Source organism: Bos indicus x Bos taurus, chromosome 11, assembly GCF_003369695.1.
Source record: "Bos indicus x Bos taurus breed Angus x Brahman F1 hybrid chromosome 11, Bos_hybrid_MaternalHap_v2.0, whole genome shotgun sequence".
In the NCBI taxonomy this organism is placed as follows: Eukaryota; Metazoa; Chordata; class Mammalia; order Artiodactyla; family Bovidae; genus Bos; species Bos indicus x Bos taurus.
Window position 1 is genome coordinate 98,668,770 of NC_040086.1, and position 25,959 is coordinate 98,694,728.

Sequence of the window (25,959 nt, forward strand, 5' to 3'; positions counted from 1 at the left end):
TGAGGTCGAAGGCTGGGTTTGGGTGCCCCACCATGGTCCACAGAACCTTGACTTTTAGTTCAGGTGACCTCACTGCATGTGGGTGGCAGAAGCAAACAGATCCCTGGAGGAAGGAGCCTTCACGCTAGACTTCAGTTACAGTTTTAAGGAATTACCACGAACCAAATACAAAGATGACCAGGTGGAAAAGGATCAGCACTGTCCTTGAGAACCAGCAGGAAACAAGTATTAGGAAGAAACCTGCACATCCGTCAGGCGCCAGAGTGATCAGATGCAGGTTGTAAGTTGTTTCACTTTTTTAAAGAAAGACAAACTTGAAAATACCTGCAGAGAATAGGAAACTATAAATGTGAACCCTGGCAGATTTTTAAATGAATACTGAAAAATACAATAAACACCAACTCCATAGGTAGGTCAATAACAGCCTACTAGACACAGTTGAAGGGAAAAACTGGAGAAGTCAGAGGAAATCCAGAATGCAGCAAGAGAAACAGCAGCAGGGCTGTCTGATGAGCCCTGGGTTCCCCCCAAGTCCCAGGTAAACATTGCTTTCACCCCAGCTGGCACTTGTCCGCACACTGTACTGCTTGGGCTCTCAGAACTGCCCAGCACCCCACTGCATACTTCACCTAACTCCACATTTTCCCATTCAGCTGGTCACCGGGCCTCGCTCACTCCACTTCATAAGCATTTAAAGAAAAAATTTGGATTCTTTTTATTAAGTCTGTTAAGTTTATTTTTTGTTTCTTTTTAAATATTTGGCTGCATTGGGTATTAGCTGACACACTGGGGATCTTCGCTGTGGCATGTGGAATCTTGGTTGTTAACATGTGGGATCCAGTTCCTCAACCAGGTATTGAACCTGGGCCCCCTGCACTGGGAGCAGGGAGGCCTAGCCACTGGACCACCTGGGAAGTCCTTGTGAGCATCTTTGAAATAGCCATTTTCTCCACCTCCCAGGCCAGTGTGGGTCCTGGCCCATGAGCCCCTGCTGCTGCTGCTAAATTGCTTCAGTTGTGTCCAACTCTGTGCGACCCCACAGAGAGCAGCCCACCAGGCTCCCCCGTCCCTGGGATTCTCCAGGCAAGAGCACTGGAGACAGCAAAGCCTCCTGGCAGGCTCCCTCATCCCCACTCCAGGGCTGTCCTTGATTCCAGCCACTGCACTTCCCCAATGGAGAGAGCCCAAATCAAGTTCATGCCAACCCAGAGAGACAAACTTCCAGAGGATCTAGGCAAAAGCCAAGTATTCTTTATGATTTTATTAATCATATATATATTACATTCTCAAATTTCAAATGATGTATTACACAAAATATATAAACTTATGACAGTTCTTTTTCATTCATTTTGGAAAAAAAAAAAAGTTCATCATCTGCATCAGTGGCATCAGGGCAGGGTCTGGCTGTTTCTGGGCAGCCTCAGTCTGCTGACCTAATTCTCCTGGGTCCACCAGACAAGCGATTTGGGATACGGCAGGACTTTCTGTATTTCATGCATGGTGCTGTACTTGGAAATTTTACTCCAAACACTGGCACAGCATTCAGCTGGCTGGATTTCAAAAGTTGATCCTGTAGGAGTATGTGATCTCCCCAACACTTAGCTCTCCTCGTGTGTCCAGAGACCTGTGTCATAGGTCACACCCCCAGGGATAATGACTACATCTTCATGGTTCTTTGACTCCCCCCTCCCCTGGAAGTTCCACCAGAGTACTGATTAGGGCTGTTTAGGTAAATGTGTCTTCCTCAAGCAGTACTTTGCTGCTCTACAGAACTGAGTGAGGCTCCACGTTATGAAACCTGTAACAACCCAAATGCAAAGGGATGACCTCACTTCTGAAGGACAACATTTTGGGGGAAAATCCTGCCTTGTAGTCAGCCCCAAGCAGTTCTTAAAACCTGAGTTTCTGGAGTCGTGGACGTGTGTCCCTGCCGTGTCCTTGGCCTGCATCACTACCTCCCCTCCCTGACTGCCCCCAGCTGGGTTGGGGCAGCTACCCACCTAGTGAGGCTCACACAGCAAGCACTCAGCTCCTGCTGTGGGCCCTGCTTCCTGAGATCCAGCCTGGGGACACCGGGGGCCAGCCGCTCCCCAGCTGCAGAGCAAGGCCTCTGTGCTGTCATGATGGGATTCTCTTCAGGTCCTGCTCAAGGTCCCTGAAGGGGACCCACAAATCCCTTCCCCACTGAGATCCCACCCTGCTGGCCAGGCTGGGAGTGGCCAGGCCCCGGCGACACCCACTCCCCATGGGGTCGGGGCTCCACTCCTTGCTCTCTGGGGCTTTGGGCATGTGGCATGTGCTCCCTGAGTCTGCTCCATCCTCTGAAACACGGAGACAACCTCCCTCAGTGAACGTCGCAGGTTAGCCAGGCCATGAAGCACCTCACCCCCGGGCTGCGTAGTCCCCTCCCACCCTTAGCATCTTCCTTTGGGCCAGGGTCTTCCCTAGGGCCAGAGTCCCTCCACTCTCCATAAGCTGCCCAACTGACTGTGGCAGGACACGGGGACTGTGCCGGGTGACTGGGGTTGGGGACACATACAAGGCTCTGACTGGGTGGCCCCAGGCAGTGGCAAGGGCTGGGATCAGACAGCCGCTCAGCCACCACTCCTGATGGGCTCGGTGCTGGGCAGTAGATGAAGCCTTGGGCCCAGACCACAGACCCCAAGCCCCGGCCCACAGGCCCCTGCAGAGCTGTCCCTACCTGAAGCCCAAGTCACAGGTAGGAGGGCTGTATCTGAAGCATGCAGGCCTGGGTCTGCTGCTGTGCTGGCCCAGAGCCCTGAGGTCTGAGCCAGCCCTGGGCTTCCTGACCCACACCTGAGAGCTCGGTTCCTCTGGGGGCATGCCCCTGGGCCCACTGGTTGCCTGGACACCAGCTTCCAGAGGCAGGGAAAGCCAGGGGAGGGCAGGGCCAGGCACCTGCCCTGCCCTGCCTGCCTCCTCAGCTGAAACAACTCTTTACCAACACATTTCCCCTTTATTAACTGTCTCATAAGTTGCTATACAACCAGGACATGGGTTCAGGAATCAAGCTGTGTGAAAGCAAGCGAGCTGAGGCCCACTGAGCCACATCCTCAGAAGAGCAGGCAGATGGCGCCACGATGCAGAATGGGCTTCCCCGCCACCAGCTCACCTCGCCCCCTGACCCCTCAGCTGTGGGGAGGCCTGGAGACCGCAGCTCCAGGTAATTCCATCTCTAGGTCCTTGGGAGTCAAGGGATCGGGCTACAGACCTCAGCCTGGCCATGCAGGCAACAGAAACTGGGCAGAGCTGAGCTAGTGAGGACGGGCCTCTCCAGTCCCCACCCTTATGGGGGCTGAGCTCAGCTAGTTCCTTTCCCAGGAGGAGGCCACTGTGAGTGAGACACTGGATGCCTGGGCCAACCTCCTGTTCAGTTTCTGGACTCAGCCTGGGTGCTGGAGAAGACCCACGAAAGGCACTCGGCTTGGGTCTGCAGACCCTGCTGAGGGTGGCCGTCCCTGATTGAGATCTGTGGGGCCCAGGGGAAGAGGGAGCAAAGGAGTGGAGCCCAGTGGGTGGCGCAGCCCAAGGTGGTGTGGCTGTGGCACCGGCAGGCCAAGCAGCGGGCTCAGAGCTTGGCCCGGGGGTGGCTCTGGAGCAGAGCCCGCATGTCCAGGAGTGCCTTCTCTAGATAGTGCGCCAGGTGGACCGCGTTGGTCTCGGCACAGCTGTTGTAGGCTGACACGGAGAAGTTGATGTGTGTCTCCATGGGGTTATAGCAGACGCCATAGCCGTCTGGCACCACGGGCCCAAAGAACATGACACAGTCTGTCTTGGCGGGGACCTGAGGATGGCACAGGACCAAGGCTCTCATCCCAGCCCCATGGTGGCACCAGCCTGCCTTCCACGTGGGCTCCCACCGTGCTCTGCCTGAGATGCCCTCTCCTTGTCTTCAGCGGATAGCTGACTCCCCTCGAGTCCTTGGGGGTGCAGTTCTGGTATCACCTCTCTACAGATTTCCCTGACATTCCTGTGGAGCTGTCACTGTCCTGCCTAGACTGTGAGTCCCTGGGGGCAGTATCCCAGTGCCCAGCACAGGCTGGCCTGGATCAGATGTTCTTTAGCATCTGATCAGTGAGTGAATGAAGCCAAGGAAGAGGAGGGGTCTCGACTCATTTTCAGCCTGCCAGAGGTGAAGCCAAGACCCCGATCCCAGAATTCAGCTACTTCAAGAATGGCCCATGTGAGTTACATCACCTCCAAGAGACTGTGTTTCGGACCTCAGTGCAGCCTCTCTGGCTTCTGTTTTATCCCACCCCAGGGCAGTTAAGGCAGCGGCTCACCTGGCTGGTGGAGAGGTTGAAGTGCATGGCAATGGCGTAGGAGGTGTCCATGAAGATGTCGGGCATACTCACTAGGTCTTCGATGGCCTGCAGCTTCAGGCCCAGCAGGTGCCGGTCAAAGGCCTCCCCACGGATGGCCTGAGGGAGGGGAGCTGTCAGGAGCAGGGTCTGTAGGCCCACAAGTTGCCACCCTCCCTAGGAGCCTCTGGTGGCAATGGCTCTTCCACTCACTGGCCCTCAGACCTGCGAGAGCAGAGCAGCCGGGCAGGAAAGCCCTCACTTCACAGATGGGGAAACTGAGGCCTAGGGACTCCCCTGCCTCCAGGGAGGCTGGACTAAGAGCACAGGCCTCCAGCTGGGTGGCCCGGCCCCATCCTGGCTATGGGACCTCGGCAGGTCACTGACATCTTGGAGCCTCAGTGTCTTCATCTGTGAGATAGGGACAATCACTGAACTCCCTCTGTGGGGTGGCACTGATCGAAGTAGCTGCCTGAGCATAACATGGGCAAAACCTGGTGTGTGCAGGGACTCAGGGTCAGGCTGGGAACTGGACTTCCACCCCTGGACTGCAGCCGCAGCTGTCAGCAGGCAGGCACCCTGCGGTCTGCTAGACTGTGCACACCCTCAGCATCCCAGGCTCCGGCGCAGCAGGGAGAGCGCCTGACACAACATCCAGAGGCCAACCTGGGCCCAGGGCAGTTGCTGGGCCTCGCCTTGGTTTCTCCCACTGTAGAATGGGGATGTTCAGCTTTGCTCCAAGTGCCCCAGTGCTTTGGGCAGGGGTGCCTGACGCTAAGGGGAGCAGTTATTTGTTGCAGGGATGGACAGGCCGGGGGGTCACGCCCAGGGCCAAGGGAGCAGGGATGGGGGATGCTGGCTCACCCGGTCGGTGTAGGCTCGGTGGGCCTGCACGGCCTTCCGCAGCAGCTCCACCTTCTCATGTTCCTAGGTGAGGGGGAGAGGGCGCTGACGCTTCCTGTCCCTGCTCCCCCCTCAGGGGCCCACTGCCCACTCCAGGTTCTGTTCTCCCTGAGAGCACAGACTGGCCAGTCCCCAGCCAAGGCCTGACACAGGGCAAGTGCTCACTGCTGGTGGCTGACCCTTGAACAACTCGGTTTAAACTCGGTGCTGCTGCTGCTAAGTCGCTTCAGTCGAGTCCGACTCCGTGCGACCCCATATGTGGACTTTTGTTAAAAAACACAACAGTGTAACACAGCCCATGGAGGGCTGGACCTGCAGACGCACAACCACAGACACAGAGAGCGACTATAAAGGGACACGGGGAGTTTCAACTGTGTGGTGCTCCGAACCCCCAAGTTGCTCAAGGATCCACTGGAGTTTCCTTTTCTCTTTGGCAGCCAGAAAGCTCCGCACCAATAAATTTATAGCTCCATCTTCCATGAGATGCCCAGGGTCCACCACAGGACTGGAACATAGTAGGTGCTCAACGTACATTGACAGAAGGAGAAGGAACAGAGAAAGGCTCGAACCCAGCTCTCCCACCCTTGCCCCCGACCTCTCACCGTCACATTGGGATCATCCATGGCCTTGACGAAGGTCAGTGAGTCCATGGAGGCTGAGCGGATGGTGTCAGTCCGGCCCAGGTGGAACATGCGCAGAGAGGCGCTTTCGTAGGTGGCACAAGCCTGCCCGTAGATCCTGGGTGGGAAAGGCGCTGAGCTCACCCCTGGCAGGTCCCTCCACTTGCCCCCAGGCTTCCTCCTCCTTCCCGGGGGGAGGGGTGTACCTGTAGTAGGCCAGCTGCAGTGCCATCTGGATGAAGGCATCTGGGCTCAGCTTCTCCGATTTGGGGAAGTCCTTTCCAAAGTGGTGGAACACTATTACCGTGATGTCCAGGTCCTGGATCATGCTGGGGGTGGGGTGGAGGTGGGAGGTGAGGAACAGTACCCAGCAGCCTCTGCCAACCCCACAGAGGGGCCGAGGGCAGTCTCCGAACCAGCGGGCATCAGACGGAGCTGGCTCTTGTTCCGGCTGGAGAAGCCTCTCCCAGCACTCACATGCTGAGGTTCTGCTTGGCCTTCTCAATGTCACTCTTGATCTCAGGCGTGATGTTGAACCGCAGCTTCTTGGGCATGGGCAGGGGAACCATGGGAGACCGCACGAGTTCTGGCCTCTTCCTGCACAGGATGTGAGGGTCTCAGGCTCCTATCAGGAGCCTCCAGAGCCTGGGTCTATCCCCGGGATTACAATGGGGAGGAGGGGGCCAGTCCAGGGAGACTCTTGGAGGAGAAAGGACTTGTCCACGGTCATCGAGCTGAGAAGTGGCAGAGCCAGAATGCAAACCCAGCTCTGATGGACTCTGAAACCCACGCCCCCTTCTGGCTTCCTCTGAAGTAGCACAGATTCCCAGCACAAGGGAGAAGGCCATTCCTCCTCTGAGAGCTCGTCTGTCACCTCTGTGTCACCTGTCATCAGGAGCTGGAGAACTGGCTGGAGAGTGGGAGACCCACACTCACGTGAACTCGATGACGTGGTCCAAGAGGGAGACGATGGGGGGTCCCTCGGCTGCCGCATGCTCGTAGATGAGCCCACAGGCGCCATCTTCGGCCACGATGAACTGCAGGGAAGATGGGGTCCTTGACAGCTCCAGGCCCCGGCAGTCATTCTCCTGCAGGATTCCCTCGGGTGGGGGGTGCTCTGAACCATCTCAAGCACTCTGGCTGATTTATTACTCTTATTCATATCAGCTAACACTCACCGGGGACTTCGGGACATCTGTCCCAGGTCACGCTAAGCACATCCTGTGCTCAGAGACCTTTCTGGGTCCTTGCACCTACCGTTTCCAGGAGTCCTACCACTACCCCATTTCACAACAGGGAAAGTCATGACCAAGACTGTGCCGCTCAGCCTGGCCCCACATTCCAGGCTCTCCCTGATCACGGATGGATGTGTTGGAGGTGACAGGGGTTACCGGGCCAGGCTTGGGAAAGACAGGTTGACTGCTGCTAATTACAGCCGCGTCCACCTGCTGGTTTCCCCTGGCTTTACAAGCTGGGAAGCCAGGGACGCCGGAGTCCAGGGGAGGGACAGGAAGTCCTGAGGTGGCAGTGGGCTGAGCCTGGGTATGGGTTGGTGGGAGTTCTGGTCCTGCCAGTTCCTCACCTGCAGTGTCTTGTCGAACCAGCGGTTGCCGCTGTTGAGCTTGCTGCCGCCCCCGTGCAGCATCTGGCCCGCCACTTGGCTGCGGTACGTGTCTTCTGAGACCCGAGGCATGGGTGCGTCCAGGCACACAGTGAAAATGCTCCTCTGGATGGAGTGCACTGACTCCCGGTTCACCTTGTCTGTGGGGATGTGTGTGTGTGGGGTGGGGGGGGTGAGGGTTAGGCCTGGGGAGGTCTCCAGAGTTTCCTTTAACAGGGCCCTGTAGCCCCAGATCACCCCATGAGGAACTGCTGACCCCCTTCAGAAAACAGGAAACAGAAGCCCAGGTCACAGAGAGAGCCGTTAAGACAGCTGGGGATCCAACATGGGACTGGATTCTGGGGACGATGCCCTTGCCCAACATGGGATTCGGAGGGGATGTGAAGGTGGGCTCCTCAGTCAGAGAACACATTCTCACTGCAACTTGCTACTGAACAGAAAGAAGAAACTAACTGAACCCAACTGAGGTTTCCCCTTATGTGCAATGGGGCCAAGAACACCCGCTCTTAGTCGAGGGGATTCAGTGTGACGGGGCTGCTGGGGCCTGGTGTGGGTACCTTTGATGAGGGTGCTGTAGGCCTTGGCCCAGGAGTTACGGTGGTTGGAGGTGAGGATGCCCACGGGCTCCTTGTTGGTTTGCAGTGACGAGTTCCAGACCTTCTCCAGCTGCATGAAGATCTGATCTGAGGTCAGGGGTGTCCCATCGCTGTGGTACACATCCAACTCAAAAAACTGTCCGGGCACAGGCAGGTGGAGAGCAGGGGTTTTGTGGGGGCCTCAGACAGGCAGCGGTCACCTCCCAGCCCAGCTGGGAGGGGACGGTGTCAGGCTGAGGGCAAGGAAGGGGAGGAGATCCCTGCGCTGCTCTCCCTGGGCTGACCAGGCCCTAGCTCTTCCGGGCCTCCCCCGGGTCGGGGCCTCTCTGGATACCCAGTGGAGAGAAGAGGCCCAGGGCCTGCCTGTTCCAAGGACATGTGGGCAAGTGTGTTGGGGAAGCTGACTCTGAGCCCTGCCCCTCTCCTTTCTGCAACCGTGTGGGGGCTGAACAGCTGCAGGGGGATCACCCACTTGGTAGTTGTGCACCACGGTGATGTGCATAGGCGGCTTCTTGGTCCTGCTGAACTTGGTGACCAAATCCTGCTTGGGGCCTGGCACACGGCAGGACGACAGGATCTGATAGTACTGGTTCATGCACAGTGGCTTGCCCCCCAGGTACTCCACGGGCAGGGTCTCGCTGCAGGGGCAGAGGGACAGGAAGGTAGGTGGGATCCATAGGGAGCTGCTGGGTCTGGCTGCAGGCTGGGTTGGGCAGTGGGGCTCAGACAAGCAGTGCTGGGCCCCTTGGTGCCCACCCCCCACTTAGCGTGGGAAGAGGGGAAAGGGGGGTGGTTGTTGGAGGACGACTGGATCAGGAGGCCTGTGGGCCACCCTGCTTGTGAGTCACCCTGGAAATTCCCTTCTCTTTCTGGGCTTCACTTTGCCACAAGGAAGATGAAGCAGTGAGTCATCCCCTGGGGTCCCCTCTTCAGCTGGGATGTCAATTCCAGGGATCTCTTGGGAGAAGGCCCCCTGGAGGAGGTCACGGCAGCTGGAGCTGAGGACCCAGGTGTCCCGATCACCATGCTCTGCCTCCCCAATCAGCAAAGAGGCTAGGTCAGCAGGAAGTGAAAGCCACTGAGCTCTGGGCCTGCTCAGAAGTCAGGCAGGAGGTGGGGCTGGGCTGCTGGAGTGGCTGTAGTAATTAGGCAGTCCAGGTGGGAGGTGACAGGGTGGGGATAGGGCCACTCACTTGTCAATCATGGCCTTGAAATCCAACACGCCCTCGATTAATTTGGCAGCGAACCTGGAGGGACAAAGTAAAGATCCAAAGGCTGTGTGGACAGCCAGAAGGAGGGTGCTTCATTCCTCTCACTGCCTAGAGAGCCTGAAGGAGTTCAAGTGTAGAACCTGTACTTCTGTCTCACTCTGCATAATCTCTGGGGAAAGGGATTAGGGTGATGTGTTGGCCGAGCAACTGGCAGGACTTTGGTGCTACTAAGTAGCATGACTATGGCTCGATTACGAGTCTTGTCCTCTGACTCCATCCTCAGAGGGTCAGAGGACCTGATTCGCAGCCTGGAGCCTGGAAGGCCTTCACCTTGTTCTGAAGCATCATTTAGGGAGGGACCTAGGACTGTGGGGGAGGGCGAAGGGTGATTGGGGGGACAGTGGCTTGAGGTGTCCCCTCTCTTAGATCTCTTCCTGTTTCTGGGTCTGTGTGTCCCCCAGGCCATCTCAGTCAACCTGCTCCTTCAAACCGTCTGGGCCACATCAACCATGTCTGACGCATGGGGGTGCTCCTGGCCCCCAACATGGGGACCGCTGGCTAGAGTTTCTGGGCTTGAACCCCTGGTCCTTCCTGGGGTGCCCTGGTCCCTTTAAGAGAAGCAGGTATGGCCCTGAGAGACTGACTAGTCCTTGGGCAGGAGATCTTGTCACTGGTATTTTTATCCCTGGTAGAACCGGAATAGAGCCCAAGGCAAAATGACAAGGCCGAATGTGGAAAACGGGACTGTGTACAAAGGTCACCCTTGTGGCCAGCTGAGGAAAGTAGGAAGGAGGGGGTGAAGTGCCAGAACTGGGGTGAGTGGTAGCCTCAGGTTTAGGGGAAGGGAGGAGTCCTAGTCTGCAGTTTGGTGATTAACAAGAGTCAGGAAGATTCTGCTTCATGTCCAGGTCAGTCAATCCTGAAAGGTGATCTTGGGCAGGTCCCTTCACTGCTCCCAGCCTCAGTTTCCCTACCTATAAAACAGGGATGCTGCTGCCTACTTCCTAAAACTATTTGTGGGGATGAAAGATAATGAACAGGGCTGGGGCCCCTCTGTTCTCCTGGGGGGAAGTGGACATCAGGGCCCTGGGAAGGTCCAGAGCTCCGCCCCCACCTTGGCGACTCACCGGAGCTGGCCCTGCCGATCCACAAAGTCCTGCTTTGGCAGCATCACACCAGGGCTGGAGTAGATGACCAGGGGCTGGCGGTACTGGAGGTAGGCTGTTTTGAGCCACCAGTCGGACAGCTGGGGAAGGACCAGAGCCCGTGAGGAGGGATGGATGGAGACCTGGCTGCCCCTTCGCTGCCAAGGCCAACAGAGCTGGCTGGGTGCCCTCTGCCCTCTCTGGTGAGCACAGATTCTCAAACTGAATGCTCAGATCCAGAACCCCCCAGTCCTGTAAACCCAGCAGCAATCCATCCTCGTCCCTCTAATGGAGCCAGTCAGCATTAGCAAGGGGAATCGGGCAACACTGACAAGGAAAAAAAAGACTGGCAGGAGACCTGGGGTTGGGGGAAGAACAGAGGGAGAAATAGCAGTCATTTTTCCCTTCTCTCACATATTTCAGGTCAATGATTTTCATACTTTTAGAAAATAAAAATGTACGTCTGATAGAAAGGAAACAAGAGAGAAAGTTATATGAAAACAAAGTCTGATGAGTAAGTTTCTGCCCGTCTCAGGTGGGCACACTCTAGGGAAGCAGGAGCCCTCGGAAACCCTGACCCTCTGTGCCCTCAGCTTTGCTGCTGTCAGGCTAGGGAATGGACAGCCACCTGGATCTCAAGGTCAGGGCAATCTGGGACACAGCCCCGGACATCTCAGAGCCTCTGTAAAGACTGATCGCTACAAGATGTAGGTGACTCTCTACTAGGCTGGCCACTCTCTGCCCAGGGTGGAGTATTTCCATGGATATGCAGCTAAAGGCTCCTGTCTTGGGACCTGCAGGTGACCATCACCCTTGAACCTTATGTGCTGGCAGCAATACTGCCCCCACTACACATTCCCCCCAGGACAAGCCTCTGGGGCAGGTCTCTCAATCCCTGGAGACTCAGCCCCCACTGTGCTTCCTCATCCATCTTAAATGCAGTAGGACGTGCCTCTTACCACATGGACTCCCCTTGGGAAACTGTTGGCCATGGGCCCCTGGCAAGGGGTGAACAAGGGCAATGTGCCCGGGTCACACAGCAGGCCCATAAGCAACTGCTGTCTGCTGATCTGTGACCTGGAGACATGGTCCCCGATCAGCCAGGCCCTCCTGTCTAGCTTGGAGCCTCATTGAGCGCTGATGTGTGGTTCTTTGATTCATCTCCCTGGGCCTCAGTTTCCTCATCCGTAGATGGGAAGGGGCAGACAGGATCTCCCTCCCCTCGGGGACAGCCAGGTTGGGCTGCCCTTCAGCCAGGTGCCCCCACAGCCCTGGAGATCTCAGAGCCTCTGACCAGAGCTCTGGAATCCAGGGGAGCCCCTGCAGATGGGGGCATTCCCTCAGTGAAAATCTGCTGAGCAGGGGCAGAACCCTCAAGGACCCATGAGTGGAGGTGGGGGGTGCTCCCACTCTTTTAGCCAGAACATGAAGTCTGAAGTAACAGTTCTGGATAAACAAAGTTGGAAAACTGCCAGATCCCAGATGCAGTAAGATCCTGACCTGGTAACGTTCGTCTGTGCTGGTGGCTGGCTGACATCTCCCACCTCTTCTCTGTGCAGCCCCTGCCCTTCCACCTGCTCCCTCACAGCGCCTGTCATTTACAGGGCCACACCCATCTCTGGTTCTCCATTCATCCCTCTCTCAACGACCCTCCTTCCCTCCCCACATACAGTTGCTTTAGGCCTGGACTGTCCATCCCCCGGCCCCATCAGCAAGTGCCACTGACGCCAAAACATATCCTGGACCGAATGACTTCCTGTCCTCTCCCTGCCAGCCTGCCCACAGGCTCCTATTTCCACCTGCGCTTCCCTCCCACCAGCACATTAGTTCTAAGTTCATGCTGGGTACAAAATGAACACAGAAAAGTGCCCGGGGCACCAGCGCAGACACATCCGGACACAATGAACACATCTTTGTGAAAGACTGAGACACAGAACCAGGACAGACAGTCACTGTCAATACGATCACCCCGTAGCCCCTCCCACTGAGCCCCAGTCCACGGATTTCCTGGACACCCCCTGCCCCTGCACCCCACTCCAGCCTCTGTCCCTGAGCCCGCCAGCTGTCTCCACCTGTGCCTGTGCTGCCCGCTCTGTCTGACTCAAACCCAGCACCGCCTCTGCCCTGTCCTCCCTGCCCCTCTGGAGCGGAGAAGCTATTCTCCACCCTCACACCTGCTTTTTCCTTTCCACTTGAGAGAACTGTATTGCCTGATATGACCTGGTCCCCTCATGTGTGTCCTCTCCCTGCTCTACTTGAATGTTAATTCCACCAGGCTGTTGACAATGTCCTTCTTGCTCACCCAGCACCCTGATTGGTGCTGGGCACAGAGTAAGTGCTCAGGAAACTCCGTGGTGCAAATGGATGCACCAGCACAGCCTGTGTTGGAAAATTGGGGGTATGCAGCCAGCAACAGGCCACAGGAGGGGCGCTCTCAACAACCCAGGCCTCCCGAGAGTGGCCCTGTTCCCCTCACCCTCTACATGAGCCAGAGAGACTGGTGTGCCCCCTGCCTCCTCACTCACCCAGTTCTCCATCTTCCTGGCCCTGCGCTCCAGCCCCTTCTGCAGGCGCTCCCCAACGCCGCCTGCTGTCTGGAACTCTTCCACCAGCTGCTTGGTTTGGGCCCATTCCTCCTCGCTCACGATGGGCTGCAGTGCCTTGAGATAATGGTCCAGGGTCTGCTGGAGCGGGGGCACGGGCAGCCGGGGGAGCGAGTCCTGGTGTGCCTTAAAGCGACTAGAAACCTTCATCAAAGAGGAGGGCTTGAGGAGGCCCAGGGGCTTCACCTGCAGGCAGCAGAACATCCTGCTCATTCTCTCACCAGCTCTGGGAGACCCTGGCACTCCTAAAGCTGAAGTCCTGGGCACTTATGTGCCCATTCCTGGTGTCAGAGACAGCCTCTTGGGTGGGGCCTGCCCTGGTTTCCCAGCCCTCAGCTGTAGGTGTCTCCACCTCTTAGGGGCCTGGAGATGCAGGTAGGGATGGGGAGGGGCCACTGATCTTGGCAGGGCTCACAGGAACCAAGTCAGGATGGATGGCACCTGCCAGGGGCGGCAGAGATCAGAGGGGCCTCTCACCTGCTGGATGCATAGGGCCCCGCCTTTCTCACCCTGGGACGATGAGCTAGCCAGCTGGTGAGGTGATGGCTCCCTCCCGGAGGTCCCCACCTCCTTTTCTCCCACCCGTACCAGGTTGAGAAATAGGAGGGAAGAAGAGAAAATCAGATAGAGCTAGACGATGACAGTACCTTTGGGCTTTTTCCTGTCTATGGGTTGGGGAGAGGGGTGGCATGGGGACAGTACTGTGCCAAGAGAGAGCTGAGTAGCCTGGCAGGAAGGTGACAGTTGGCAGAGAGGGAGAGTCTAGAGGCTCTGGTGGCACAGAGAGAGAGAGAGACAAGAAGGTCCAAGGCTGCTGGCAGCAGTGGGCAGGCAAGCGGCAGAGGCTCCATTTCATACCTTCTCTTTCTGCTGCCCGTTCTCCATGGCAGGACTGAGGTTCTGAGCCCTGTCTGTCTGCCTCTTGGGCTGGATCTCTAAGCCTAACTGTGCTACCAAGTGAGTGAGCAGAACCTAGCAAGAGGCAGCCACTTGCCCGGGCTGGAAAGAGAAGACAAGAGCCAAGATTCAGGGGGAGGCAGACGAGGTAGTGGCTGCAGTGGCTGTGGTGGCATCTGGGCTTGTGGTTGCTGCGGGAGCAGCTGCTCCATCCTCCCCAGGTTCCAGAAGTGGAGGAATGGGGAGCAGATGAGAGGGATAACGCTGTGCACTGGAGGAGAAGGAAACCTGGAAAACTTTTCCCTTTCTTCCCTGAATGGGTCCAGTGCCAGGGAGTCAGGCCAAGAGGTATTAAAACTCCACCTGCTGGAATGTGCATCGGTCTGTGTGATGAAGGAATACTTGGCTGAAGGACAGAAACTGCTTGACCACCAAGGTTATACTGTAACCTTGAATATGGTCCTGAAAACTGGGGATGGAGCCACTGAGGAGCAGACCCCCGAAAGGGGCAGCCAGTGGGTATTTCTCTCCAGGACATCTGATCCCTTCTGGGCCACCCTTCCCCTAAAGTCTAGTTCTCTTGAGTCTAGTTCATTTAGCTGGGGGTTACTAGTAGAGACCTTTGGGCATTAAAAATAAACCAAAGAATGCTGGCTTGGGGATTGGGCTAGATTTGAGTCACCTGACCAGGGAAGGTGGGCCAAGTCTCTTTTTGCCTCAGTTTTCCTGGCAGTGATCGCATGGGGTCGCTAAGAGTAGGGCACGACTGAGCGACTTCACTTTCACTTTTCACTTTCATGCATTGGAGAAGGAAATGGCAACCCACTCCAGTGTTCTTGCCTGGAGAATCCCAGGGACAGAGAAGCCTGACGGGCTGCCGTCTATGGGGTCGCACAGACTGAAGCGACTTAGCAGCAGCAGCAGCAGAGGCCATCTGTGGGATAGGAACACCTTGCTGGTTCAAGCCAGCAAGGAGGAGGTGGAACTCTGGGGCCCTGGAATATCTGGAAAAACCTCTGCGAGAGTAGATTGGTACCTCAGCCCTCGCAGTGTCTAAATATCCTTGGCATAAACACAGGGAGATACAGAGGTACGCTAGGAGTAGAGAGGAGAGGGATCTAGAGTAGAGAGCAGTGCCCCCTGCTCCAAGCTGCCCTGGGGAAGACTGGGGGTGGTGGGGGCGGGGGGGTGGGGGTTTGTAGATGCTAATCAAGTTGCGGGGAGGGGCTAGTAGAAGTGGGTGGCGTGGGGCTTCCGCCTGCTGTCTTCCGCAATTCGGAGGACTTTCTGAGCAGCCCAGCTTGATGCCTTCACTGGAGTGGCTCTGGCCACACACAGTTCCCCAGGGACCATTTGATCAACCCAGGGAGGGTGACCAACTGGATGGGGTTGGAGAAGTGGCCGGGGAAGAAATGGCTCAGGCTGAGCCGTGGCCAGGTGTGTGAGTCAGAGAATAACCATGGGGAGACATTCTTGGTCTCTCCGCTCCTTGGCTCTGGGTCTAAGGGTGGAGGTGCTGCCCGAAGCCAGGGTCCTCACTGTCTTTTCCGGGTCGCTAGAATTTAGTGCCACAAAAAGCCTCTTGACCTTGAGCCTCAGTCTCCCCCTCTGCCAAACGGGGTTAGTCCATCTGCTGACCCCACCCCAGCAGCTCCTAGCTGGGTTGGACAGCGGCCGCCGGGCCCCAGCGCCTCGACGGCCGGTTTTCCCACTCGGGCGTAGCTACGCTGCTGGCCCCGTCCGCCGCCAGCCCGCCCGTCCGCCCGCCCCGCTACAGGGCCCGCTAGGCCGGCTACCCGGCCACACTCACCACGGTCCTGGCAGCGAATGCCAACATCTCTGTGGCCCGCCCGCGGACTCAGTCCGCTCCGTCCCACGCGCTGGGCAAAGTCCGCGCCGCCGCCGACGCCGCCGGTGGGTCCCTGCTAGAGCCTCCGGGCCAAGGTCGCCGAGTCACGGCCGGTAGCCGGTAGAGGCGGCCCCGCGCCCACCCACCGGGCCGGGCGGGCGGGCGGCCCGGGAGAGGCGGACTCGTGGGGCGGGGCCTCGGGCCGGCTGCTGCCCCGGAGGCTAAACCGCGAGCGCGGGGCGGGGCCGGGGTGGGACCGGGGCGTAATGAGCAGTTGGGGAACCCTACGAGGCGGTGGAACCCGGGAAGAGGAGCAAGGCGGAGACCGTCGTCCGGTTCGCCCTCTCCCACCTCCATTAAGGCGTCCACAAACTGTAGGAGGCAGTGGTGTGCACCCCCTCAGTCCTTTTGGTGGCGCTGCCCTCAGAGTGGTAGGAAAACACAACCATGTTGACAGAGGCAGGTCGTCTAATAGTTCTCGGGGTCGGGTCAGAGCCCGATTCGAAGATGACAGGTGGGGACCGCCCCGCAAAAGCATGGCTGCCGCGCTCCCAGCGCCCTCCTGGCAGGCGGTTGGCCGGTCGGGCGGCGAGCCGTCCGTTGGTGCGCATGCTCGCCGGCGCCCCGCACCAACATGGCTGCCGCCCCCCGCTGGTTGCGGCCGCCCCGCGCCGGCCGTTGCTGGGCATGCTCCCAGAGTGCCCCGCACCAACATGGCGGACGTCTTCACTGGGGTGACTTTAATTCTCGGTTTTCGGTTATAGCCTGCCGGGGCTCGTTTCTCTTCAGCCATCCCTGAGCGCGTGGTGAGGCCGGGGCAAGGCGGGGTGGTGCAGGGGTGAAAAGGGAGAGGGTACGGCAGGCATCCCGGCCGGCTCCCGGCGAGAGGAAGATGGCTGAGGGCGAGCGGCAGACGCCGTCAGGTAGGGCGGTGGGGCCGGTGTGGAGTCGGGGCTCGGGGGCGGTGCTAGGCGTGGGGGCGGGGAAGGGGTGTGGTGTGTGGGGGGCGCCTCAGCGGGGGGAAGCGGGGTTAGGGAGCTGGAGGACCTCGAGGGGCAAACGCTCTTGGGCCCCCGAGAAGGAGCAACAGTTGAGCGGGCCCCCGAGTGAGAAGCTGGGGGGTCGGGAGGGAGGGCAGGATCCCGGGGCTGAAAAAGGGGTGAGTGGGGCGTGACACCGGGACTCGGGGCGCCTGAGCGGTCCTAGGGTTCGGGTGGGCAGAGCTCCGCGGCCAGAAGGGGAGGCCTTTTCCACGTCTGGGCTGTTCGGGCTCAAGTCAGCTCTTGAGCTAGTGGGGAAGCACCCCCACCCCCACCCCACGGATGACCCTGCCTTGGGGGTGGGGGCTCGTGCTCCGTGGGGCTTGCCTCGACCCCCTTTGCCAGCCTCCCTCCGCTCCCTGACCTCCCGTTATCACCTCCCTTCTCTTCCCCTCGGAAAAAGGGACTCGAGTTTCAGTGGCTGAGAAGTTATCGAGACAAACTGCCCCTCGGTCGTCTAAACCACTAATTTAAAAAGGCTGATTGTGCAAGGAGACGAGTCACTTTTCTGGCATCATCTTCTATAACTTTTATTTACAGGCTGTGGTTTCTTTTTAGTTAATCTCGAATAACTGGCATGGAGGTGATTGGGCAAGGATCCTCTTAAGAGAGACCTTAGGGGAATAGAGGGTGTTTGCTGACCACTCCCCCTGCCCCTCCCTTGAGCTAAGGAGATCTGAAGATAGATGACTTTTACAATTCGGTCAGAGGTGTAAATAGGTTGACCAAACAGCTATTACAAAACAGCTAGTGTTTTGAAACCATTCTGTATTCCTTCTGCCCTGGCTTGCCTTTTATAATCTCTGGGAAGGTTTCAGGAGGGAGAAATTTTGAAGATCAAAGAGGTATACCCTCGCACCCCCCACCCCTCACCCTCCACACACACACACACACACACAAATTAAAGAACATTGCCAGGGCTTCCCTGGTGGCTCAGATGGTAAAAGAGTCTGCCTGCAGTGCGGGAGACTTGGGTTTGATCCCTGGGTCAGGAAGTTCTCCTGGAGAAGGAAGTGGCAGCCCACTCCAGTACTCTTGCCTGGAAAATCCCATGGACAGAGGAGCCTGGCAGGCTACAGTCCATGGGGTTGCAAAAGAGTTGGACAAAGAGTTGGGTATGGTCTGTCAAGGCAACTGAAACCAGACATTTATTTTACTTGGTACAGAACTTCTGTGCATATGCCCTTAGGAGTTCTGGTAATGACATCAAAGTATATAAGGCAATCAGAATTATCAGTGAGATAATTATTAGTGAGATAATAGTGTGTCCCTGAAGATGCGTGGGGTGAGAACCTAGGCACTGAGACAGAGGTGGCCTCAGGGAATTCTCTATGTCTGAGAAGATTCAGGTTCCCAGGAGGTGGTCCTTCTTTGAAGTTTGAAACTCAGGATGTTTAGGAACAAGTAGTAGAAGAACTACTTAACTCAGTGTAGTGATAAAAACCTTGGATTTTGGAGTTACATAGACTTGGCTCTACCTGGCAAGCTTCGGCCTCTGTGAGCCTGTTTCCTTGTCTGTTCTTGGCAGGGTTGGTAGTATGTGTTCCCTAGATGATGCAGGCAAATCGTGGGACGTGGTGGCAGTCAGTAAAGGTGGTTTGAGTTGAACATATAGACAGGTTCCCAAATGGTAATATACTCTTTAGGGTTTTTAGGAACATCTCTAAAACCCTGGATATTTCTATCTTATACTGAGATAAGTTGGGGATCCAGCTTCTGCTATGTCACCTTTGTCAGAGAAGGAATAATCTGAGGCTAGAGAAATTGGATCTGACCTCATTGATCATAGTTTCAAGTCTGAAGGCTTGTTTTTTTTTTTTTTTTAATTTGGAATTACACGTTCTGGTGATTGTGTATATATGTTTCATCAGTGATTTGATGCAAGGCTTCCAGGTAGCTTTTCCTCTGAGAACAGGACCCTGTGAAATAATGTCAGGAGGGTTCTTCCCTTGCAGAGAAGAACAGTTCTCTCAAATTTAGAAAAGGGCTCTGTTCCCAAGGATCATTTGCAAATAGATAATTTGAAATGTGGAATACATTTTCCCATAAAAACAATGTGGTTAGGTCACTGGCCTGACCTAAAAAGCTTTTAATTTAGTATCTTACTTGAAATAGCAATTTGCTAATAGTAGGGTCATCAATTTGAGGTTCTGGGAACAGGACTTGCAAAACAGGTGGGCTGAAGGAAAGTTTCTGGTCTCTCTTTTTTTGGCCCTGAGTTGAATTTGAATTAGGCAGAGCTTTGCCTTGCTCTCATCCCCCATTCTCGTTAGGTCTCCAGGCCTCCTGGGACATTTCCTTTCCTCAAGGCCACTCCAGGAAGGCTCTAGTCCCGCAGATGTCACATGTTCAAGAACCTACTTAGATCTTTGTTCCCTTTGTTCATGTAACTGGTGTAAGCTAGGTTTTAGGAGGATGGCATTGGGACAGATTGACATTACATTGTGAGTGACTGATAGTCTACTACTCTTCTTGGAAAGTTTTCATTTTCATTTGTTTATTAAAACTTTAATTTTTGAGAGTTTTCATTTTTATTTATTTACATTTTTATTTGGCTGCGTTGGGTCTTAGCTGTGCATGCAGGCTTAGAAGTTGTGGCTTACGGGCTTAATAGCCCTGGGACGTGAGATCTTAGTTCCTCACCAGGGATCAAACCTGCATCACCTGGGTTGGAAGGCAGATTCTTAACCACTGGATCACCAGGGAAGTTTTGAGAGTTTTCATTTTTAAAGGAAGGGTCTTACTAATCTGACACACCACCAATAGTAGATTCAGGCCCACAGCTCCCAACCTACAAAATAGGTGTATTTAAAATTCACAGGTTTTCAGATTTCAGAAGACAGTGTTCCATAATCAAACAGAAAGATTCATGCAGCAAAACATAAATTCCAGCTAAATGGGATACGCACATTACTCTGTTTTTCTTTCCCTAGCTTCTGAAAATATAGAAAATCCATTTAAAATAGTTTATCGTTACAAAAGTATTATAATGCTAGTTTTTAATAGTAATATATAGCTTAGAAAGTGGAAGTCCTTTATAAATCTTATCTCCTAGAGATGACAATTATTAACTTACATGTTTAACTCTTTAGATTTTTCTAAGGAATGAGCTAATAGGTATATGTATTGTTAATGTTAGTATGTAAATAGTTTTTTTTAACAACAGTAAGATTATATCGTATATAGTATGTTGTTGAAGTACAGTTGCTAAGTCCTGTCTGCCTCTTTGTGTCACCATGGACTGTAGCACACCAGGCTTCCCTGTCCTTCACTGTCTCCTGGAGTTTGCTCAGATTCGTGTCCGTTGAATTGTCCAGCCATCTCATCCTCTGTCACCCCCTTCTCCTGTCCTCAATCTTTTCCAGCATCAGGGTCTTTTCCAGTGAATCAGCTCTTCCCATTAGGTGACCAAAGTATTGGAGCTTCAGTTTCAGCATCAGTCCTTCCAATGAATATTCAGGATTGATTTCCTTTAGGATTGATGGTTTGATTTCCTTGTAGTCCAGGGGACTCTGAAGAGTCTTCGCTAGCACCACAATTCGAAAGCATCAGTTCTTTGGTGCTCAGCCTTCTTTGTGGTCCAGTGCTCACATGTGTAAGTGACTACTGGAAAAACCATAGCTTTGACTGTACAGACCCTTTGTCGGCAAAGTGATGTCTCTGCTTTTTAATATGCTGTCTAGGTTTGTCATAGCTTTGCTTCCAAGGAGCAAGTGTCTTAATTTCATGGCTGCAGTCACTATCTACAGTGATTTTGGAACCCAGGAAAATAAAATCTGTCACTATTTCCACTTTTTCTCCATCTATTTGCTATGAGATAATGAGACTGGATGCCATGATCTTAGTTTTTTGAATGTTGAGTTTTAAGCCAAGTTTTTCACTCCCCTCTTTTTTTATGCAGATGACACCACTCTAATAGCAGAAAGCGAAGAACTAAAGAGCTTCTTGATGAGGGTAAAAGAGGATTGATTTCAGGATTGATTTCCTTTAGGATTGATGGTTTGATTTTCACTCCCCTCTTTTTTGATTTCCCCCCTTTTTTGATTAAACCTGCATCACCTGGGTTGAAGCTCTTTAGTTCTTCACTTTCTGCCATTAGAGTGGTGTCATCTGTATATCTGAGGTTGTTGATATTTCTCCCAGCAATCTTGATTCCAGCTTGTGATTCTTCCAGCCCAGAATTTCTTTTTATGTACTCCTTTCCCAGTTTTGAACCAGTCTGTTGTTCCATGTTTGGTTGTAACTGTTGCTTCTTGACCTGCATACAGGTTTCTCAAGAGACAGGTAAGGTGGTCTGGTATTCCCATCTCCTTAAGAATTTTCCACAGTTTGTTGTGATCCACTCAAAGGCTTTAGTGTAGTCAATGAAGTAGAAGTAGATGTTTTTCTGGAATTCCTTTGCTTTTTCTGTGATCCAGTGGATATTGGCAATTTGGTTTCTGGTTCCTCTGCCTTTTCTAAATCCAGCTTGTACGTCTGGAAGTTCTTGTTTTACGTACTGTTGAAACTTAGCTTGAAAGATTTTAAGCATTACCTTGCTAGAATGTGAAATGAGCGCAGTTGTATAGTAGTTTGAACTTTCTTTTGCATTCCCTTTCTTTGGGATTGGAGTGAAAACTGACCTTTTCCAGTCCTGTGGCCACTGCTGAGTTTTCCAATTTTTCTGGCATACTGAGTGCAGTACTTTCACAGCATTATCTTTTAGGATTTGAAATAGCTCAGCTGGAATTTTGTCACCTCCACTAGGTTTGTTTGTAGTAATGCTTCCTAAGGCCAACTTAACTTCACACTCCGAATGTCTGGCTCTAGGTGAGTGACCACACCATCGTGATTATCTGGGTCATGAAGATCTTTTTTGTACAGTTCTTCTGTGTATTCTTGCCACTTCTTAATCTCTTCTGCTTCTGTTAGGTCCTTACTGTTTCTGTCCTTTATTGTGCCCATCTTTGCATGAGATGCTTCCTTGGTACCCAGTTTTTTTTTGAAGAGATATGTAGTCTTTTCCATTCTATTGTTTTCCTCTATTTCTTTGCATTGTTCCTTAAGGCTTTCTAATCTCTTCTTTCTATTCGCTTCCCTGGTGGCTCAGAGGTTAAAGCATCTGCCTCTAATGTGGGAGACCTGGGTTCGATCCCTGGGTCAGGAAGATCCCCTGGAGAAGGAAATGGCAACTCACTCCAGTTCTTGCCTGGAGAATCCCATGGACGGAGGAGCCTGGTGGGCTACAGTCCATGGGGTCACAAAGAGTCGACACGACTGAGCGACTTAACTTTCAACTTCAACTTTCTATTCTCTGAAACTCTGCATGCAGTTGAGTATATCTTTCCCTTTCTCCTTTGCCTTTTGTTTCTCTTCTCAGCTATTTGTAAGGAGCAGAACTCTCCATGGCTATCTTCACCCTGGCTCCCAGAGACCTTCCCACTAAAGTACCCTGTGTACTGCCCCTGAGGAGGGAGAGACAGCCAGCTCCCCTGTCACTTCTTTCCCTAGCTTCTAGACAGTTCTGGCTCCAAAAGCAAGAAGGGGCAAGAGCTCACAGCCCCACCCCAACCTATAAATCAGCATATCACATGGAGAGGAGGTTACCACATGGAAACCTAGGCCAAGGAGGTTGTTGTTTAGTTGCTAAGTCATGTCCGACTCTTTTGCAGCCCAGTAGACTGTAGCGTGCTAGGCTCCTCTGTCCATGGGATTTCCCAGGCAAGAATACTGGAGTGGGTTGCCATTTCCTACTCCAGGGGAATCTTCCTGACCCAGGGGTTGAACTTGTATCCTGTTTTGGCAGGCGGATTCTTTACCATCTGAGTCTGCAGGGAAGCCCCAGGCCAGAGAGGTGGCTGAGCCTAAAACACCAGGGAACTGGGGTCCCAGCCAGCTTTCTGCACTAAAATTTCTCTCTTCATTCAACCACTTTGCCTTCTTGCATTTCTTTTTCTTTGGGATGCATTTGGTCACCACCTCCTGTACAGTGTTACCAACCTTTGTCCATAGTTCCTCAGGCACTCTGTCTTCCAGATTAATCTGTTGAATCTATCCACTACCTCCACTGTGTAATCATAAGGGATTTGATTTAGGTCATACTTAAATGGTCTAGTGGTGTTCCCTGCTTTCTTCAATTTAAGTCTGAATTTTGCAATTAGGAGTTCATGATCTGAGTCACATTCAGCTCCAGGTCTTCTTTTTGCTGACTGTTTAGAGCTTCTCCATCTTTGGCTGCAAAGAATATAATCAGTCTGATTTCGGTGTTGACCATCTGGTGATGTCCATGTGTACAGTCATCTCTAGTGTTGTTGGAAGAGAGTTTGCTATGACTAGTGTGTTCTCTTGGCAAAACTCTGTTAGGCTTTGCTCTGCTTCCTTTTGCATTCCGAGGCCAAACTTGCCTATTACTCCAATTATCTCTTGACTTCCTGCTTTTGCATTCTAGTCCCCTGTGATGAAAAGGACATCTTTTTTTGGTGTTAGTTCTAGAAGGTTTTGTAGGTCTTCATAGAACTGTTCATCTTCTTTGGCATTTGGGGTTAGGGCATAGACTTGGATTACTGTGATGTTGAATGGTACAGTTTTATTTCTTCACATTAATATTTAGGCTGTTTTTCTCATGTCAGTAATTTAGATTTTATTCTTTTCAAAAAGCCAGGAAGATTTCCATCATGTGGGCATATCATTATTAACCTATCACCTTATTGATTGATAGTTGGGTTGTTTCTGGTTTTTTCGATGTAGTAAGCACTTTTATATATGTCTTTGTCTATTTCTTTGGGCACATCTGTAGAGTTGATTCCTACTGTTGGCTTAGTGGGTATAGTTTTACTTCAAGAGATAGCGCTGAGTTGCCCCCTCAGCAGAATCTACCATCTAAGGCTCTACCAGCAGTGCAGGAGCATTCCTCTCTCCCCATCCCCAATCAGTGCCAGATGTTTTTAATCTGCTGACCTGATTTAGAAAAGCAGTCTCATCTGATTTCCATTTCATTGATTATTCGGGATGTTGGTAACTTTAACATTTTGTTTATTGGCCATTTTTCTTCTTCTTCTTTGAGTTTCCTGTTTATGTCTAAAAGGTCAACTTGGCTTTACTTTTCTAACCTTTCTGCCTGGCTGGAGAGCAGGAGGAGAGAGCATGGCAGAGCCACTGGACATATCAGTTGTTGAGGGCACTGCCAGCACTGCCCAGCTTCTTGCAGACAGAGTAAGGAGAGACAGGAAGCCAGTGAGTTTGGCTTAACAAGCCAATACTTAATCCTGGGAGTACATGTCTGTTTATGCAAGGGCTTGGGTGTTGGTTTAAAAGTGTGTGCGTGCGTGTGCGTGCGTGTGTGTGTGTGTGTGTGTGTTGGGAGGGGAGGATTTTATCTGATTGCTTTCTCATTTTCTTTGTCAAGATTCTTCAGAGGATGCCCCTCCCACCACTCAGAACTTCATCATTCCAAAGAAAGAGATCCACACTGTTCCAGATATGGGCAAATGGAAGCGTTCTCAGGTACCAGTGGTGTCTGCACTGTGGATTCAGGCCTGGCATGAGAGACTTGGGCTTTTTCAAAGTGGTTTTCTAGGCTGGGGTGGGGCTGTGAGCTATTGCCCCTTCTCGCTTTTGGAGCCAGAACTGTCTAGAAGCTAGGGAAAGAAGTGACAGGGGAGCTGGCTGTCTCTCCCTGCTCAGGGGCAGTACACAGTGTACTTTAGTGGGAAGGTCTCTGGGAGCCAGGGTGAAGATAGCCATCAGAGTTCTGCTCCTGGCTCTTGTAAGCCCTTGCCCCTTGGATGTTACTGTACTGACTGCACATCTGTAATGGTAGAGTGGATCCCTTTGATGCTTGGTTGCAAGTAATAGCAGGTCTGGGAATCAGCATATCACATGGAGAGGAGGTTACCACATGGAAACCTAGGCCAAGGAGGTTGTTGTTGTTTAGTTGCTAAGTCATGTCTGACTCTCTTGCAGCCCTGTAGGTTCCTCTGTCCATGGGATTTCCCAGGCAAGAATACTGGAGTGGGTTGCCATTTCCTACTCCAGAGGAATCTTCCTGACCCAGGGGTTGAACTTGTATCCTGCTTTGGCAGACGGATTCTTTACCATCTGAGTCTGCAGGGAAGCCCCAGGCCAGAGAGGTGGCTGAGCCTAAAACACCAGGGAACTGGGGTCCCAGCCAGCTTTCTGCACTTCATCCCCAGGGTAGGCAGAAGATAACAGCTTGTACCTGCCAGGCTTCTGGTACAGGCTGTGGAGAAGACTGGGACTATGAAAAAGAAAGCCAATTTCAAGTTCTCAGGAATGGCCTTGGGTCCAGCTGCTTTCAGTTGCCTGTACTTGGTCTGGGCAGGTGGGGCGGGGAGTGTTGCTTGTGCAGAAGGGTGGCCGGGGGTCCTGGCGAGCTTGGCAGGTTCTCTGTGAGGAGTCTGCTGTGTTGACCTTGAGCCCAAGCCCTACTGCTGCCATGTCCTGGCCTCTCTGGGGCTGTGGCCACATAAGCCTGCCTGGCTCCTCTTTCACAGGCCTGCCCTTTGAATATCAGGGGATGGTTATCATGTCTTTTCTGAGTTGTCTGCTCCCCCAAGTCTTCACCAGGATAAACACCTTAGTCCCTTAGCTTTTCAAAGATGTGGCTCTAGGCCTTTCATCATCTTGTTTGCTGTCCCTCGGAGTTTACCAACCTCAGCACTGTTGACCATGATAGATAATCCTTTGTCACAGGGGCTGTCCTGTGCACTGTAGGGTGCTTCGTAACACCCCAGCCTCTCTCTGCTCCATGCCGGTAGCAGCCCTCCTGCTTACCACAGCCAAGAGCGTCTCCAAGCACGTGGGAAGTGTCCTGGGAGCCATCGTGTCCAGGTTGAGGCCCACCGTTCTCTTCCTGAACCTGCAGGGTTGTCTGAATCCAAACGTGGCTGTAGTTTCTTGCTTTCCCCTAGATGTTTTCCAAAAAAGACGGGGTATTTATAATGTGCCAGGTACTTTAGCTCATTTAATTATGACAGAAAACCTGGGAGGTGGACTCTGAGGTCATCTCCATTTTGAAAGTGAGAAAACTGAGGCCAGGAGGTGAAGACGTTTAGCCTGGTGGCACAGTCACTGGTTGAGGTGAGATTCCAGAGAGTCACCCCCATGACTTGGGGCCCCGTGGGCTGAGCTGCTGGGCTCCAGGCCACAGGTTG

The 25,959-nt window shown here is 53.4% G+C and overlaps 2 protein-coding genes across 4 annotated transcripts in view; one reads left to right on the plus strand and one right to left on the minus strand.

Moving 5' to 3' along the window:
• Nucleotides 1-1,242: 1,242 nt before the first annotated feature.
• On the minus strand, nucleotides 1,243-16,305 carry CRAT (carnitine O-acetyltransferase). 3 transcript variants are annotated; one of them, XM_027556528.1, is made up of 15 exons: nucleotides 15,729-16,268; nucleotides 13,880-14,020; nucleotides 12,944-13,207; nucleotides 10,401-10,519; nucleotides 9,256-9,309; nucleotides 8,535-8,700; nucleotides 8,024-8,198; nucleotides 7,428-7,606; nucleotides 6,782-6,882; nucleotides 6,323-6,442; nucleotides 6,052-6,174; nucleotides 5,828-5,963; nucleotides 5,187-5,249; nucleotides 4,305-4,442; nucleotides 2,958-3,805 (listed from the first exon to the last, which is right to left on the minus strand). In XM_027556528.1, exons 2-15 carry the CDS (start codon nucleotides 13,904-13,906, stop codon nucleotides 3,590-3,592), a joined length of 1,881 nt encoding a protein of 626 aa, XP_027412329.1. In that variant the 5' UTR covers nucleotides 13,907-14,020; nucleotides 15,729-16,268; the 3' UTR covers nucleotides 2,958-3,589. The 3 variants fall into 3 exon arrangements, with proteins under 3 accessions (XP_027412328.1, XP_027412329.1, XP_027412330.1); XM_027556527.1 differs by lacking the exon at nucleotides 13,880-14,020 and having other exon boundaries at nucleotides 1,243-3,805; nucleotides 15,729-16,305; XM_027556529.1 differs by lacking the exons at nucleotides 12,944-13,207; nucleotides 13,880-14,020 and having other exon boundaries at nucleotides 15,729-16,266.
• Nucleotides 16,306-16,432: 127 nt separating this feature from the next.
• Nucleotides 16,433-25,959, plus strand: part of PTPA (protein phosphatase 2 phosphatase activator) — a 31,670-nt gene continuing 22,143 nt past the window's right edge. Inside the window, exons 1-2 of the mRNA XM_027556530.1 lie at nucleotides 16,433-16,690; nucleotides 24,192-24,289. Of these exons, the coding sequence (XP_027412331.1) occupies nucleotides 16,660-16,690; nucleotides 24,192-24,289 (129 nt within the window). The 5' untranslated portion in view covers nucleotides 16,433-16,659. The remainder of the gene's footprint in view (nucleotides 16,691-24,191; nucleotides 24,290-25,959) is intronic.

Bases quoted from the DNA above. Each gene is read 5' to 3' on its own strand.
- CRAT (XM_027556527.1), bottom strand. From the start codon at position 15,755: ATGTTGGCATTCGCTGCCAGGACCGTG. The intron at 13,208-15,728 runs GTGAGTGTGGCC...TGCTGCCTGCAG, and splicing joins CATTCGCTGCCAGGACCGTG to GTGAAGCCCCTGGGCCTCCT. The intron at 6,175-6,322 runs GTGAGTGCTGGG...CCCCACCCCCAG, and splicing joins GCCAAGCAGAACCTCAGCAT to CATGATCCAGGACCTGGACA.